At 41.1% G+C, this 17704-nt stretch overlaps 1 protein-coding gene across 1 annotated transcript in view; it reads left to right on the top strand.

The window, feature by feature from the left end:
• The window catches only part of PCDH7 (protocadherin 7), a gene marked incomplete at its 5' end in the record, with an annotated part of 501653 nt that overhangs the window by 578 nt on the left and 483371 nt on the right, over window positions 1-17704 (top strand). Inside the window, one exon of the mRNA XM_006142842.2 lies at window positions 3-2320. Coding sequence (XP_006142904.1) covers window positions 3-2320 — 2318 coding nt within the window. The remainder of the gene's footprint in view (window positions 1-2; window positions 2321-17704) is intronic.

Below are 17704 nucleotides of genomic sequence, written 5' to 3'. Positions count from 1 at the left end.
CGCCCCGCCCCGCTCCTCGCAGGCCATCCTGAGGGTGCTCATCACCGACGTGAATGACAACAGCCCCCGCTTTGAGAAGAGCGTGTACGAGGCTGACCTGGCGGAGAACAGCGCCCCGGGGACCCCCATCCTGCAGCTGCGCGCCGCCGACTTGGACGTGGGGGTGAACGGGCAGATCGAGTACGTGTTCGGGGCGGCCACCGAGTCCGTGCGACGGCTACTGCGCCTCGACGAGACGTCGGGCTGGCTCAGTGTCCTGCACCGCATCGACCGCGAGGAGGTGAACCAGCTGCGCTTCACCGTCATGGCCCGCGACCGCGGCCAGCCCCCCAAGACCGACAAGGCCACCGTGGTCCTCAACATCAAGGACGAGAATGACAACGTGCCATCCATTGAGATCCGCAAGATCGGGCGCATCCCACTCAAGGACGGCGTGGCCAACGTGGCCGAGGACGTCCTGGTGGACACCCCCATCGCTCTGGTGCAGGTATCCGACCGCGATCAGGGCGAGAATGGCGTGGTCACCTGCACGGTGGTGGGCGACGTGCCCTTCCAGCTCAAGCCGGCCAGCGACACGGAGGGCGACCAGAACAAAAAAAAGTACTTCCTGCACACCTCGGCCCCTCTGGACTATGAGGCCACCCGGGAGTTCAACGTAGTCATCGTGGCGGTGGACTCCGGCAGCCCCAGCCTCTCCAGCAACAACTCCCTCATTGTCAAGGTGGGCGACACCAACGACAACCCGCCCGTCTTCGGCCAGTCGGTGGTGGAGGTTTATTTCCCTGAGAACAACATTCCCGGAGAGAGGGTGGCCACGGTGCTGGCGACCGACGCCGACAGCGGGAAGAACGCGGAGATTGCCTACTCGCTGGACTCCGGGGTGATGGGGATCTTTGCCATCGACCCCGATTCTGGGGACATCCTTGTTAATACGGTGCTGGACCGCGAGCAGACTGACAGGTATGAGTTCAAAGTTAATGCCAAAGACAAAGGCATCCCGGTGCTGCAGGGCAGCACCACGGTGATTGTGCAGGTGGCTGATAAGAATGACAATGACCCTAAGTTCATGCAGGACGTCTTTACCTTTTACGTGAAAGAAAACTTGCAGCCCAACAGTCCGGTGGGGATGGTCACCGTGATGGATGCTGACAAGGGGCGCAATGCTGAGATGAGCCTGTACATAGAGGAGAACAGTAACATTTTCTCTATTGAAAATGACACGGGGACGATTTACTCCACCATGTCTTTTGACCGGGAACATCAGACCACATACACTTTCAGAGTCAAGGCTGTGGATGGGGGAGACCCTCCCAGATCAGCCACCGCCACCGTCTCTCTCTTCGTCATGGATGAAAATGACAACGCTCCCACGGTTAGCCTTCCCAGAAACGTTTCTTACACTTTACTGCCACCTTCGAGCAATGTCAGGACAGTGGTGGCGACTGTGTTGGCCACGGACAGTGATGATGGCATCAATGCAGACCTGAACTACAGCATTGTGGGAGGGAACCCCTTCAAGCTGTTTGAGATTGATCCCACCAGTGGTGTGGTCTCCTTAGTGGGAAAACTCACACAGAAGCATTATGGCTTGCACAGGCTGGTGATTCAAGTGAACGACAGTGGGCAGCCTTCTCAGTCCACCACCGCACTGGTGCATGTGTTTGTCAATGAAAGTGTTTCGAATGCAACTGTGATCGACTCCCAGATAGTCAGAAGTTTGCACACCCCACTCACCCAGGATATAGCTGGTGACCCAAGTTATGAAATTAGCAAGCAGAGACTCAGTATTGTCATTGGGGTGGTTGCTGGCATTATGACCGTGATTCTAATCATCTTAATTGTCATGATGGCCAGGTACTGCAGGTCCAAAAACAAAAATGGCTATGAGGCTGGCAAAAAAGATCACGAAGACTTTTTCACACCCCAGCAGCATGACAAATCTAAAAAGCCTAAAAAGGACAAGAAAAACAAAAAATCTAAGCAACCTCTCTACAGCAGCATTGTCACTGTAGAAGCCTCGAAACCAAATGGACAGAGGTACGATAGTGTCAACGAGAAGCTGTCAGACAGCCCAAGCATGGGGCGGTACAGATCTGTGAATGGTGGGCCTGGCAGTCCTGACCTGGCTAGGCATTACAAATCTAGTTCCCCATTGCCTACTGTCCAGCTTCACCCACAGTCACCTACTGCAGGGAAAAAACACCAGGCCGTACAAGACCTACCACCAGCCAACACATTTGTGGGAGCAGGAGATAACATTTCAATTGGATCAGATCACTGCTCTGAATACAGCTGTCAAACCAATAAATACAGCAAACAGGTAAGATGCCTCCCGAACGTATTTATGTATCCCAGAGAGGGCCAGCAACTTTGAGCCAGATCTGTCTTTTGTCTAGTTTTTGTCTTCTCTTTTTTAAATCGATGATTTACAGTCTGAATACCAGGAATTCAAGGTTAATGGAGGTAGCTTTAATTCAGTGGAGGCTGCCAGTGACAGGCACCAGGTATGCCATGGTATTTTGCAAGCTGAACTTTAATGTTCTCTGAGCTCCTAAAGAAAAGACTCAAAAGTAGGCAGTGTTTACACTTCTTAAACTTGACAGCCCTAATTCAGCCTGTATTTTCTCTTCTCCAGCATACGTAGGTATGTATTGTGCAGATGGTTAGTGTTCATCTGAAATTATTTTCTTGTTTGGCACTTAAATGGATAATTGCATCCCAGGGAGAAAAATATCTGAAGTTACTACTGGTGTCTATGTATATGGGATGTTATAAAAGTTTTAGCTATGTTATATATAATGCAAGATTTTACAGATAAGCAGATGCAGACTCATGCAAATGTAATACCTAGCCTGAGATATTGCAATACTGAGGACTTTGACAAACATGCTGGTTTAAAAATACATAGTGATATGCAAATGTCATGCAAAACTACATTCTTCATACTTCATATCTTACAGGAGAGATCAATACAAATGAGGATTCTGTGCTGATTTGTAATTGGCATTTACGTTCTTCTATTTAGTATCAAAACTTTATAAACAAGAGTAAATTAAATGAGGCATTTATTATTTAAGCCAAGGAGCCAAAATGCTCATGAGTGATATGTGTGAAACTATTTTGGGTGTGCATCATGACATACTGAGATATAAAAAGTTATATGGAATATTTGACAGAGTTATTTCTCGGTGAAATATGAAAAGAGCAAAAAAAATACATGTTGAAGGGAACATCAGAAGAAACAAAATTTATATTTGAAAGTTTCGCTTGCATGATGCAAAATACTGAGAAAGTTTGCTTTGCCCATCCACCAAAGTTTGACACACAGCAAATAAAAATCTTTGGGAAACTGCTGTGTGTAATGTTGCAGCAAACTCTGCTAATAAAGTATCACCTATTACTTACTGCCTGAACTGCTCTCAAGAAACACATTTATGATTGTCAAGTAGTGTCATGTAATAGTTTTTCTATGAAATGTGCTTCGCATGCATGGGAGAGGTATGATCTGAGAGAAATGGAGGCAAAGGGAAAAGATTTTTTCTTTATAGCCTCTTTGAAGATGCTATAGACAGGAGGCATTTACCCCTTATTGCTTTCTCAATTATTGAAATGAGTTCCCTAGAGAAATATTTTTGGCTTCTAGTACCTGACTGCAGCTGTTTGGATAAGGAGAAATGGACAATATGCTTTTATTACTACTGATAAAAATACAATCCATTACATCAATTGGCTTTTGAAAATATGAGGTGCATGTGAGTTTGAATTACTTACTTTAACCCATAATTCAATAGAGTGGTGAGTTTACATTTGTTGCATGGTTGCTTTAACTGGGATTAGAAACAGTTTTTGTTTACTTTTGGTGGGCTTGTCAGTTTTGTTAACAAAGAAAAGACTCCAGCTAAGGCACTTTTATAAGATTGCTTTTAGACACCACAAATAAACTGAGATCCATAGAATTTTCCTAGAAAATGGTAACATGTAATGTTAAAAAGTGTCAGTAGATCTTGCTGTGGAATATTTACTCCTCAGCTGTTCTCCTAATAGAACGTTTGTCCTGTGGCTGAATGGCATTTGCATGTAAATCGTGTAACCTTATGCTTTTAAGTGGACATATCAAGTGACAGATTTATTGATATTTTATGCAAACAACTCCTAGGTTCTATGCTGTCACTTAAGCTTCATTTGGCTGATCAGATGAAGTAGCTGTACATTCTCGAATATTTAAAACAGCCAATATCAAGACTAATGACATCCTGTTTAAAGGGCAAAGTGATATGCTTATAAATAAACTAAAGTATGGTATTAGTCTCCTAACTGAGCGAAGTCCATATACCAAAAGGAAAGAACCACAGAGCACTTGGAATGAATCACATGCCTTGCCAAAGTGACTTTGGAAAACTTATATGTCATTAGGTATTCAAAAAATGTATAAAGTTTTAACCACAAGTAAATAGCTAACCTAAAATGAAATAAAGGAGAATGAAGCACATTCCCCTTAATGTAATTAGTAATAGTAATTGATACACTTCATCTTCTCAATATTGCTGTCAGGGGATAAGAGATCCATTTACAAAGTTTCATTCTGTTTAGACAGTCTGACCTAGACAGGGTCCCTTCCTTTGATTCTGATTTTTTTTTTTGATATCATAAAAAATTGTTTTCTATTTTTATGTTTAAAAAATATTACCTTTGATTTATCATTATTTTCATTAAACCTGAAACTTAAAAAAAGAATGTAGAGTTTTGCTACCATTTCCCTCCTACGATAAATGAAATTACCCAAAGACCTTGAGGGTGGTGTTCTTTCCATTCCTACATCAGGGATTAATTAAAAATCTGAGATTTCATTGAACATAAATGCTCGATTTTATTTACAGTTTCCTGAATTGTCTTAATATAGATCTTTATCTGTGATGAAACGGAAGTGGTTTCTTACAGTGTTCTGATCTTCATGATAATTAGATGTTTTGAAGTGTTGCTTCTTGCTTCTCAGTTCTGTTAATGACTACATTATAATAAGTTAAACAGCTTTGTAGAAATAAAAGTTGGTAGGTAATACTCCTCCCTTTATTTCCCGTTTTGTTTACATACACTCTAGAGACATTCGAATCAAGCTGATGTAGTTTCTTTACTGGTGATTCTAGGAGATGTGGGTTGCAGAGTTTCTGTAATTATATCTGAAACTCACACATTAGAAAAACTGTTGATATAGTCTAGGTTATTACGGTTCAGACTCTTGATTTCAAACAAAAACCTTTGCTTTCAACTGAATAATGTGTTTGGTTGAGTAAAGCATGGATCATTGACAGCATTACTGAGATTAAGTATCCACCTTTCCATTTTATTTTTCCTTTGGGTGGTAAAGTTGGGCTTGGTGGTCATTAACATTTTATTACCAAGAAGTACAACTGTACTTTTTGATTTGTAAACTAAAGGCGAGCGCATTTTATTTTTCTCTTATTTTTAAATCTTTACTATGTGCTAAGAATTTTTCACTTATTTCCAAAGTTTAATATAATTTCAAAAGCTGAATAGACAATATAAGAATATAGTTACCACTTGGTTTATTCTCAAGTCCTGTCAACTTACTCTTGACATGCTGTTATTTAGATAATGCATGTGCAAATAAAAATCTTATTATATTTAGTAAATGGAAAGTAAACTAATTTATTTTTGACTAAAATTTAGCTTGAATACAAATGCATCTTAAAATCCACTTGTAACTAATCGTAAAGTACTCAAAAAAATAAAAAAAAACTTACATTAATTCCAGTGATAATTTTCCCCCTGTACTGAATTTGTCTGATATTTTCTTTAACTGATCAAACTGTGTTCAAAATATTTATTGTATTTTTAGTAAAACAAGAATGGCAGAACTTAGGTATTAACATTATTTCAATTTTGGAAGCAAATGGATGAGTTGCTACATCTATTAGAGTTCTAAGAATTAAGAAAACAAAACATCAATTTACTTGTGTATGTGTATAAGATCATGTATTTTTTAGTGGAAATCCATCCTAGAGTGATGTCGGCTACAGCTTCCAGTTTTAATTCCCTAAGAATAATTTGTACGATAGAGTTGTCATGCCTGTTACCAAGAACTCTTCCAGTAGGCACACACATTTGTATATGATGAGATTTCTATTATCTTTGGCCTGGTATAGGCACGAGGCTAAGAACTAATGGTGGTAGGCCACATCTTTAGCTAGAAGGTCTGTCTCTACTAAGCCAACATTCCCCAGAACTCTAAATGTCTAGAAAGTAAGGAAAAGGTCATCCTCTGGTTTCATTGGCAATGACTATATAAATTTGTATGGAAATCCACATATGACAATTTGGCCTTTATCCCAAACTTGTCCTGAATCAATTAGCGACTTAGAGATAAGACCGCAAAGTCAATGGAAAGATTTGAAGTAAATCACGCAGCGTGATAAATGAAGCAAAGTCATTCTTTCTTATCTTGTATCTTTGAGTTACGTATCTCATGGAGAAAAGTATGAATGTGGTGTTTGGCGTAATCTGGGTACACACAGACACACAGACACACACACACACACACACGTATTCGTATATACCAACTATGGGGCCATGTGTCTTTTATTTCCTTGCGAAATTCATACAATACTAGAATTAGCACATTTTAGACAAGGAAGGTAACAGCCAAGTAGTTCCCTTATTTCATAGAAGGAGGAGACTGAGGTCCAGCAACAACAAAAAAATAGTTTGACGAACATCACAAAATTATCCTAGAGTCAAAGCCAGGGAACAGAGAATCCAGGGTACATTTCTATTAGATAGACCTTTAGGAAAAAAATATACTGTATTTCATAACTTTCTCTCTATATTTCAATAGTGACAGAAATCTGTTGAGATTTACTTAGACCTTTGTAACTATGTATTTGCTACTGAAGATTGATACTTTTACAAGGAAATAGAGTTCTGCTTTGGGCTCCAGTTCCGATGTGGAAAATTATTTGGGAAATTATCATTTAAAATTTACAGATTAAGGAAAAAGAAGAAGTCGGCTCCCCCTCTGTAAGATAACAACTGGTGGCATTAAATTGATTTAGTAAGGCTGAAAACATGTATTCACTCATTTAATTAATAGACTGTGAAATTTGAGCAGAATAGGGATCCCACACATTCCAATTCAAATTTTACTTTTGAAATGAATAAATGTAATCACTTATATTTTGTCACTATATAAATTTAGAATACACAAGATTGGTTAACTGCTTCACAAAGAAACAATCCAACTGAGAAATAACAAACTAGAAGTAGAAAGATCTGCTGACATATATGTAGAGTAAGCATTGCTTTTCTTTTTTCTTTTTTTTTTTTTAAAGCTCTTAAAATCTTTTCTAAAGCAGGGACGCTGTTGTGGTACATTACACAAGGCTTTATTTAGCACTAGTGTTGTGGGAGAAATCACTTTCCAAAAAGAATTGAGCTGAAACCACTAAAACTAATCTTAATTATCACTTCTGGCGAATTAATGTTTTAAAGGCGGAATGAAGGTTTATTTTCAGGCATTTAGCGGTGTTTGTATTGAACTCCAATGCTGTGTACAAACAGGAAAAAAAAAACTATTAAAGCTTCCAAGTAGGATTCCTCTGATCAGTTACCTTTTGATCCCCCTGGGGTATATTTATTATTTACCAATACATCATTTGCAAATAAAATGGTTCCCTGTCATCAAACTTCTCTTAACAGCATTCCCATTGGGTAAAAGGCATTGGGAAAGATCACTTCATCTCATTTTTTCTTTTACTTTTTTTTTTTTTTTCACGTGCATAAATGTTTATTTTCCTTCTTTCAGATGCATCTCCATCCATACATTACTGTGTTTGGCTGAATTCCACTCTAGTATGACGCTCCAGTATGAACCATACTGTGATGACCTTGGTCCTTCGAGATCTGCTGGGGAGTCTGCCCTTGGCCGTGGGGTGTCAGCCAATCACTGTCCGTTACAATTGTTAACACATTGCATTGCCAATGTTTTTCTTCTCATTGAAAGAAAAATACTATGAGAATACATAAGAGTATAAAAGAAACAGTCTCAAACAGAAGTGTGCTGCTCGCGGCCGTCTAAATCAAGAGTGCCTTCTCAAAGAGGTGGTTTGTACCTCTGCACTAGGCTTAGTAGAGAAGTCTGCGGAACAAGTCCTAAATTCTCTTTCAACCATCATTTTAAGACTTCGGCTTTGCGTGAATGAAGGAAATGGAAGTCTCTTGTGCCTTTGTCTATACTGCATTAAATTCTTTGAATAAAAATGAAATTGATCAATAATTTTTTAAGTGTCATGGCATCACAGCTTTTTGTGTTCGGATCAGCTACATGGTTCTGTTAAGAGTAAAGGGGTCTCTTGCTTATCCCGTGTGAGTGCTTCGAAATGCCATTGTGTGTGTCTGTGTGTCTGTGTGCAGATGAGGACTTCAAGCAATATGTTTCAAAATATTTTTATGAAACCAACGTATGAGATTCGCTTTGCATTAGTTACAGGCATGGTTATAGATGAATCTGTCTTTAATCTTGAAAAACTGACTAAGTAGCTTTAGAATGTTGCGGGGTCTGTTTTGGATGGATTTCTTAAGAAAACTTACATCTCTCAGATTTACTGAAGTCACCTTTAGAAGACAGGTCTTCCCATTTTTGTGGACTGCATTTTCCAGCAGGCTGTTGTATTTGATGTCAGATAACGAACCAAAGCAGCTTCTAAAGATTCAGCATTTACATACTGACATGAGAATGACAGAATTTAGGTTATAGAAGTGATGTGTTAAGTCAGAGAATTCTCTGCATGGGCCCTCTTCCTCCCTGTGTGTATATGTCTCAGTTGTAGCATTCTATGTTTTACATACCTAAAAATAAGTGTTGCACAGATAACATTTGATCATTTTATCATAAATTTACTACATAATCTGTCCCATCTACGTTGCCCAAGTTTTGAAGTATTGACCAAGAATGCCAAATGCTCAAGACTTTTAGAAGGGTCATTGTCAATATAACAGTTCTTTTGAAAACATAAGTATTGAAAGACATTAAAGTCAGATTTAGTAATAGGAAATTAAAGTAATAGGAAATGCACTGTAATGCATGTCAATCCTTAATGTGTTCTTGAAGAGTTTCATTTGATTAGATATTTATTTAATCTTGGAGAAGGGAAGTTTCCAGAAATGTCATAGAGACCAGACTGGAATTCCCGAGTCAAACTTAATTGTCCTCCACTTCCCATTTTGTTTCGAGCACAAGGACCAGTGTAAAAAGCCAGCAAAAAGAATCCTGACCATTTTTGACATTTTGGTGATTCTTGCTTCCTCATCTCAAGAAGTGAACTTGATGAGATGTGCTTAAAATGTGAATCCTGGGAAGGATCCCACCAACTCAAAACAAAGGAAAAGAAAAGTTCGGATTTTGGATTAGGTGCATTGAGATAGTATTTATGCAATAGTCACAAAGATGAATGTTCTAAGTCAGTATTTGGCAAACTCGGATTGCAACACACTCTTGCAGCAGGTATGAGTTGGTGAGGTCTCGCTCACCATTAAAAGGATGTGAAATAAAACAGAAAAGTTCAGAGTATGTCGTCTATCGTGAGAGTAAATATTGTCTTGTGCCATTTCATTTCGGTGCTGTTTGTGTGCATGTTGCCTTGTAAAAATGCCGCCTTATTGTGGAAGCAGATGCACAGGCTGAGAACCACCACCCTAGACTGTTCGGGATGGGAAGTTATTGCTATTTACTGTTAAGATTGGAAAAACATAATAAATCAAAGCGAAAAATTACTAACGCTCCCAAGGATTTCAGTGTACTAATAAGCTGAATCAGAATGATCAACAGCATACTTATTACAGCAACATTTATCAAAGCAAAAAGCTTTTGAGACATCTGTTACCATTCCTTTGCGACTCTTTTTTTTTTTTTTTAAAGTTGCCAGAGGGTATGGGCACTTGCAGAAAGAAACAGAGGAAGGAGGGCACACAACGATGAGAAAGTACCCTCCAGTGGGGTGTGGTCATCCCACAATCCTTTCACCTCCGTTTCTCTGCCCCGTCAGGGTTCCTGGCATGTGCCCCACCGGGATCGGGACTTGAACCACCTCTGCCAAGTAGGGTATCACTTCATTAACTACTCGGTAATAAATAAGGCTATCCTCCCCTGCTTTTCTTGATACAGTGTTTTTAAAGTTTATTTTTCCTGGGAGAGAGAAAGAAATTCTCTCAACAGGGTCCTTGCACTGTCTTCCAGCCCCAGACTCAGCTAGCTTGAATCACAACACGCACGTGTGACCCGCATGTTTAGGGAGACCCAGGATGTAACCCAGGGTCCCTCCCATGTGGGTCCCAGGACCTCTCTTATATGTGTGCAGCTGTGCTACTTCTGTGCCACCACCTGGCCCCTGTTCCTGCATCTTTTCCTTTTCTTTCCAAATTTTCCCATTGAAGACAGTCAGACTCTTCCTCTCCCTCTTCACTGCTCCCCACTGTTACCAATTTTGGATTTCTTGACCGGAGTTTTTTTGTAATTACTACACCTCATCATTTACAGTGGTCCTCCAGGGCAGAGGGAGACAGACTTGGAACAAACCACAGGTTCTCTGCTCTATGAAGTGTTCGGACATTTTATTTTCAACTACCAGACAATAATTAATTTTCTATTACAGGATTTGGGCGGGATATGAGAATGCTAGAAATACTGTTCATCCATTACATATCTTTTTTTCCCTCTTTCATTTCATTTAATATCAGAACTGATCCTGGGTATGCATAGAGTCAGAAGAGAGTCTTTGGTCTCGTAGACTCATAGAATTAATATACCCTAAAGATCAGAGAGCAGCAGGATGATGGTTTATGTTTGCATCATGCCTCTTAAGTTCTGAGGTATCGGAAGCATCTTTGTTCAGATTGTTTCTCGAACAAACCATGAGGAAGAGAGTGGTTATTTCTGAGGTGAGGACACAGAAGAAATGAACAGCTTTTTCATGATTCAACCGGAAGGTGATAAAGAGCTCTGTAAATCTGAAAAATGTCCCGTTGAATTCAAGAATACTGACGGCATGTGAGGGAAGTGGTGAAAATTGCAATTTTTTTCTTTCTTTTATTTTTCGTTGTCAGAGGGCACACACACTTGCCAGAGAGACAGAGACACAGAGGAGACTGGGATTTGAACTTTCATCTGCCATGTGGGATACGGCTCCCTTAAACGCTAGGCTCTGAGGCAGACTTAGTGCGATCACTTTCATATGGGTTCTGAGACCCTCTTAGTTGTTATTTTTTTTCTTGCTGGGTGGGTGTCTCCAGGACAAAGCAATCCCTGAGAATATGGCTGCTGTGCCTTCCTACATGAGCTGGACACCCTTGTTTCCAGTAGCAAATGAACAACCCTCTGGTTTTGCCTCTTTCCTTGATTCCTGGTGGGGCTGTAAACACCAAATCCTTAAATAAACTAAAGCCAGTGTTTAAGGCCAGCACCAGGAGCCCAGCTAACACAGAAGCCTTCTGAGCTGTTTTGAGGAGGTATGTGGAAGAGCCAGGTAGAAATACAGGTCTTTAGCGTTTTCCTGGAGATCCTTACCTGAGGAAAGATAGATGCATCTAGACCCAAACGCATGTGCAACCTCTGTATTTGCCAATCTGTGTGTTCCTCACAGATTTCATTGGTTCACTGTGCCAACCTGGGCTCACTGATAGTTCCCGTGCCCATCCAGCGCCATGGCAGGCAGTCATTTTTAAAGGTGACAGGCAGGCATATCTGTAAGGAGACGCTGTGCTTGGTTCAGCGAGGACAAAGGTCTAGCAGAGAGGCTATGCCCTTACTTAAGAGCAATGGGCAGTGGGGTAGGAGCGGAGAAATGCCCACCACAGCTCAAAATCACTCCAAAGGAGCTCCATTTCTGAACGTAAATGACCTCGGAAGGAGATCTGTTCCGCCTTTAGCTCACCTGAGTGTAAATTGCTTTAAGCAGATAACTAGGTCAGCACCTCACTGAGATCAATAGTCCTTAAGAAACCCGAATTTTGATTAGGGCCTGGAGGAGCGATGGGCAGCGTGGAGTCCCTTAGAAGACTGAGAAGTCTGTGAAAGCTCTGAGTGTCTGGAACTGCAGCCAGGAGTCAGGGAGGTCGGTCAGATGATATCAGAAAAGGATGTTCAGTCTGGACAGAAGCAAGTGTCTGTGGCCTTGAATTTTGGCCCAGGGCCCTGGTGACCAGAAGGATGCCACCACACTTCATGGCTTGATATGATTACAAAATGAGTGTGGAAAAGAAGTAATCCCCCACTTCCTCCCAGTTCGGCCAGCTGTTTTGGTTAGGTTTGGTTTTGGTTTTCCGTCTAATACATCCGTTCCAACTGCTCTGTCTCCATTCATTTTCTGCTCCCGTACTTTTGGGAGAAAGAAGAACAAAGAAGGAAAAAAGAAAGTACAAAAATAGCATGACAGCATACCCGCCTTCTCCCTGCTGTTATTATTAGCTGAGTTGAATAAAAATAGCTGCCACTTGTTGACACGTTATTCTAATGCCGGTTTTTGAAAGTTTATGCATTTGTTCAGTGAGAGAGAAAGAGACACAGAGAGAGAGAGGTACTGCCTACCAGGTTTTCATGGGGTATTCCAGCCCCAGCAGGGCCGCAGTCCTGTCACATCCGGCAGACATAGGGAGACTTCTGGGTGAGGGTCACACTGTCTCTCCTATGGCTTTGACATAGCAGGGTGTTGGGATCCAGCTGCCCCACTGTGCTGGCTTGTCCTACTGCTGTTTCTTATCCTAGTTCAACTTGAGGAAGTTAAAACATAAAGAGGACAATACAGCATGTTTTTCACTGTTGGAAGAAACATAAAGAAATACAAATGAGGGACTAGCTGATGGAGAAATGGTTACGTCACTGGACTCTCACATGGACAACCACGGTTCAAGTCCCAAAACTGGCGGCTTGAAATTCATGCCCCACACATGTGCGTGTGCACCCAAAATCCCCAGAGGAAAATGGAGAAGGGACTGCTGTGTGCCCATCCTGTCTGGGGGATGATTTCTTGCTTCCTGTCTCTCTGTATCTCTCTGTGCCTCTAGCTAGCACATGTGCCTTACAGCAGAAATCTCTCTAAAAGAAAAATACAAATGAGAAAAACCCATGAAATGTTTAAGTCCAATCAAATGTACAGCTTCTCTTTTCAGACCCACCCACCATTTTGTTCATCCGACTAAATATTTCCAGACTTGGAGCGATTACAGATTTCACTTAACTAGTTATCATCTTTTAGTAAAATAATGAAGATTAATGAAAACACTTTTTAATAAAAAGTTGCATTTTTCTTTGTCATGTGATGCTGGCCTGTGTTAACCAAGGGTAATGGATGTGTGATTTTTGTTGTGTATATTTGTCATTTCAAACATAGATTTGTTCACCCCCATACTCAGAATTCAGTTCTAGTAGGTCTATATAATAGCCTAGAAATCTGAATTTTATTTTAAATTTGCTATCAAGTACATGTGCTCCCCAGAAAGAGAGAGATTAAGAGGGAGAGCAAAAGTAAGAGAGTACCCCCTAAAGGGAACATGGGGACCACACGGCAATCCCTTCTTCTCCATTATCTTCTTGGAATTTTAGGCATGCATGCACATTCATCTGATGTGTTTTTTAAGCTGCTAGATCCAGGACTTGAACTATAGTCAGTCATGTAGAATCTAGCTGCCTGAATCACCATGCCACTCGCTGATCGCTAAACCTGAGTTTTTAAACCCCCTTCTCAATTTTGACTACTAATGGTAGACCAGTCTGCAAAAAGTCTAGGGTAGAGCCCCTGACACTCCTAACTTTGCTCTTTGAAGTTTTCTAGAAAAGTAAGAAACTGGAGCCAGAGCTGTAAGAGGCACTAAGAAATTCTGCTTTCTAGCCCCAGTTTAGCCACTGATTGGCTCCTACCACCTGTGTAAGACTTTTCAAGTCCTGAAATCTCTGGAAACTCCTGTCATTTTATGTAATAACTCCTGCCCTAATTATATGACATAGTTCATGGGGTCACATCCAACATTAATGCCACTAATGCCACTGAAGATAATATTTCTGCTTATCTATGAATTTCTGTAAACCCTTCTTAACTGCCTTCACACTTTGGGAGTATTTTCACATATTTGATTGGAACGATTTCTTTTTTTAAGTATGTCCTAACCACCTGTTTGGAGCGCTGAGAGTGTACTATCCTGGTCATCTTCTTCAGAGTTTGACTGATCCCAGATAAAGATTCAGTGACCAGGGGCCAGCAGTTGGCATAATGGCTACATCGCTGGACGCTCATGTAGTCGACCGCGGTTCAAGTCCCAGACCCGGTGGCTTAAACTCACACCGTGTGTGTGTGTGTGTGTGTGTGTGTGTGTGCGTGCCCAAGATCCACAGAGGAGAATGGAGGAGAAGGGATTGTGGTGTGGCCATCCATCCTCAGGGGTGATTTCTCGCTTTCTATCTCTCTGTCTCTCTGTCTTTCTGGCGAGTGCACACACCCTATAGCAAAAAAAAAAAAAAAAAAAAAAGATTTAATGACCATTTGTGACCCTGCACATATGCTAACAGGAACCATTGTTTTTTGCAAAGGTTGTACTAATTTACATTCCCACCAACAATGTAAGAGGCTTCCCTTTTCATCACAGCCTCTCCAGCATTTGTTGTTCTTTATATTTTTGATCCTAGGCATTTTAAGTGGGGTTACTTGGTATCTCATCATAGTGTCACAACAGCTCGATAGCATGCTTTTAACACTTGCCCCAAAATTCCATCACTTTTTTAAAAAGTTTTATGTTTTAATCATTGGCACAGAACAATTATACGTCTTTATGGGGTGTAACAGGACGTTTCAATACCTGCATACATTGTATCAGGATTATATCAAGGTGGTTAGCATAGTCACCCCTTCCAACATTTGTCAACTCCATTACTGTTTACGTCTTGTCTTCTTGTCACAGCCCGTGCCAGTATCTAAAAGCCTCTGCTGTCATTCATTCAGAGATTTATTCTGCACCAATCACTGGGCGAAGGAGTCTGCTCTGTAAGGGGCTTCAAAACCACATGGGAAATGAAATTAAAGCACAAGTTATGTTGGTACAAAAAATGTGAAATGCATGTCTGTATGTATTTCCATGGACTAATAATATTTTCATGACTATATTATATCATTTATTCCCTCCAAAAATTCTAGGAGGCAGTACTACTGTTATTTTCATGTGACAAGCAGAACTAGGGGAAAGAAGACCAGAACCTCTTCTGGGTGCCATGGCCCTCACAACAGGGGACATAGACTCCCTACAGCCAGCTACCCTCTGCTGTGTTTCCCTTTGCATAACTGAGAACTTTCATAATCACTGCAGTCCTGCCAGGCTCTCACTACTGTATTTACATATTGATGCGTTCCTCTGCATTTTGTTCTGGTTCATAACACCTGCTATGTATTCTCCACAGGTCTAGTGGAGAGAGTGCATATTACTCTGTTCAGGCTGCCGTAACAAAATGCCACGGATTAGGTGGCTTAAACAGCAGAAATTAATTTTCTCTCAGCTCTGGAGGCTACGAGTTCCAGATTAAGGTGCTGGTCAATCTGGTTTCCGGTGGAGGCTCTGTGCCTGGCTTGGGGGTGGCTGCTTTCGCTCTGTGTCCTCACCTGGCCTTTCTTCTGTGTGTGCCTGAGAGAGAGAGAGAGCGGTCTGATGTCCCTTCTTCATCTCAGGACACCAGTTCTAACAGGTTAGGTCCCTACCCTTATGACTTCTGGACCCTTATTTCCTCCTTGAAGACCCTATCTTCAAATATAGTCACATTGATGATTAGATTTTCAACATATAAATTTGCAGGGTACAAAATTGAGCCCATAACAAGAATCTATTCTCAGTCTGAGCAAGAGCACATTGGACTGGAAAATCCTTCTTCATGGTCTTGTCATTCATTATTCATAGTCTGCATTTTTGTGGGAAAGTTCTCATTTATTTATTTATTTATTTGTTTGTTTATTTATTGGAGAGATTTTTGCTATACAGTGCGTGCACTTGCCAGAAAGAAAGAGAGAGACAGAGAGACAGAAAGTGAGAAATCACCCCCCAGGGGGGATGGCCACACTGCAATCCCTTCTCCTCCATTGTCCTCTTGGGATCTTGGGCACGCACGCACACACACACACACACACACCCAGTGTGGGGTTAAGCCACCAGGTCCGGGACTTGAACCATGGTTGACTACATGGGAGTCCAGCGACGTAGCCATAATGCCAACTGCTGTTCTCAGTTTCCTTTCCATTTTAAAGGAAACTGTTCCTGTGTAGATGAGTTCCAAAGAGCAACCTCACAGATGTATTCTTGGAACTGATGAAAAATTGCTGCAATTGCTATAGCTTTTGTGAAAGCTACATGAGTTAGCGTGTGCATGTGCATAACATTCGAAGTACATGTTTTGAAATTAGTACATCTTCTTATGCACATCATTGAGTTCTTTCTGCAATTTTCAGCTGTCATGGAGATTTGTGTTATCAAGTAACAGCTTAGTTCTTTTAATCTCACTAACCAAGAAGAGCATGTAGGTGTAGTAATTAACGTAAAATCAATATTTACATTCGAAAAGTCCAAAAATTGTTCCACACATGTAACAACATTCTTTTTTAATGACGATATTAATATTTAGTCTCAGATTTTGAGTACATTTCCAGCCTTACCGTCTAAACTCAGAGCAGTGGGAGTTACATGAGGAGAGAGTCACTTGAAACAGCCATGTAGACTTCATCATTTCTCTTTCGTGAGGACAGTCTCATTGGGTTTTCACACACGCTGGCATAATCGGTCTGACAGAGATCCGGTGGGTACACTACTCTTAGCATATGCAGACCGCCAACCTTGACTCCGAGGAGGCTTGGCCACACTCTGAGCAGCCTTGCAATCTGGTTATGTATGCGTGCTATGCACTGCTCATCACGACATGAATCCATGGCTAAATTGAGGAGGATGCTTCTTTATCCTCCATTGTGCCTTCTCTATTTTCTTATCAAATTAAAAATTCATGTGCTAAAATACATAATGACTAACTTGGAACTCTGTGAGTGCCAGTGGGATGTAGGAAGAGAAGACTGTGAGGGTGGGACGGGGGAGGGGAGAGGGGGACCTATCAGCGTCTGGAAGAATAGCTCCTCCTTTTCTGTCCTTGGGTCACCATTTCTAGACAATGCAGAAACACAGCTGTGATGCCTGTTCTTCCACAGTACCTAAGCTTTGGGAACTCCTTTTACATGGAACCCTTTACATATTAAGAATAAAAATTTAACAGTGCAGAGAAATGGCAATAATTATGGCATAAGCAAAGTTTTTTTTTAATTGCACCTAAATCTGCCTTTCAGAGTATTTAACGACAGAACAAGGGCCCACTTAACATGGATTAATTCTACATACAGAGAGAGCATTTTTATGGCACATTAGGAAATAAAACGAGATGATGATGTTTATTTTTTTCCCAAACTGACACACTTGGGGGATGGGTCCTCTAAAAGTTTGTGGAGGGCCTGGCAGGTGGTGTGGTGGTTAAGGCAATAGATTCCAATATGGCCAACCACAGTTCAAGTTCCAGACCTGGTGGCTTACGTTCTCCCTCTGTCTCCCTCTCTCACTCTCTGGTCAAATTGAATAATCATCATAATAAATAAAATTAAATAATTATTTTGTCCAAAGTTTGTGGACA

The sequence above is a fragment of the Tupaia chinensis genome, unplaced genomic scaffold (assembly GCF_000334495.1).
Source record: "Tupaia chinensis unplaced genomic scaffold, TupChi_1.0 Scaffold000084_3, whole genome shotgun sequence".
NCBI classification, from domain to species: Eukaryota; Metazoa; Chordata; class Mammalia; order Scandentia; family Tupaiidae; genus Tupaia; species Tupaia belangeri.
The sequence above is the reverse complement of the archived record's forward strand: the minus strand, read 5'-3'. Positions and strand labels throughout refer to the sequence as shown.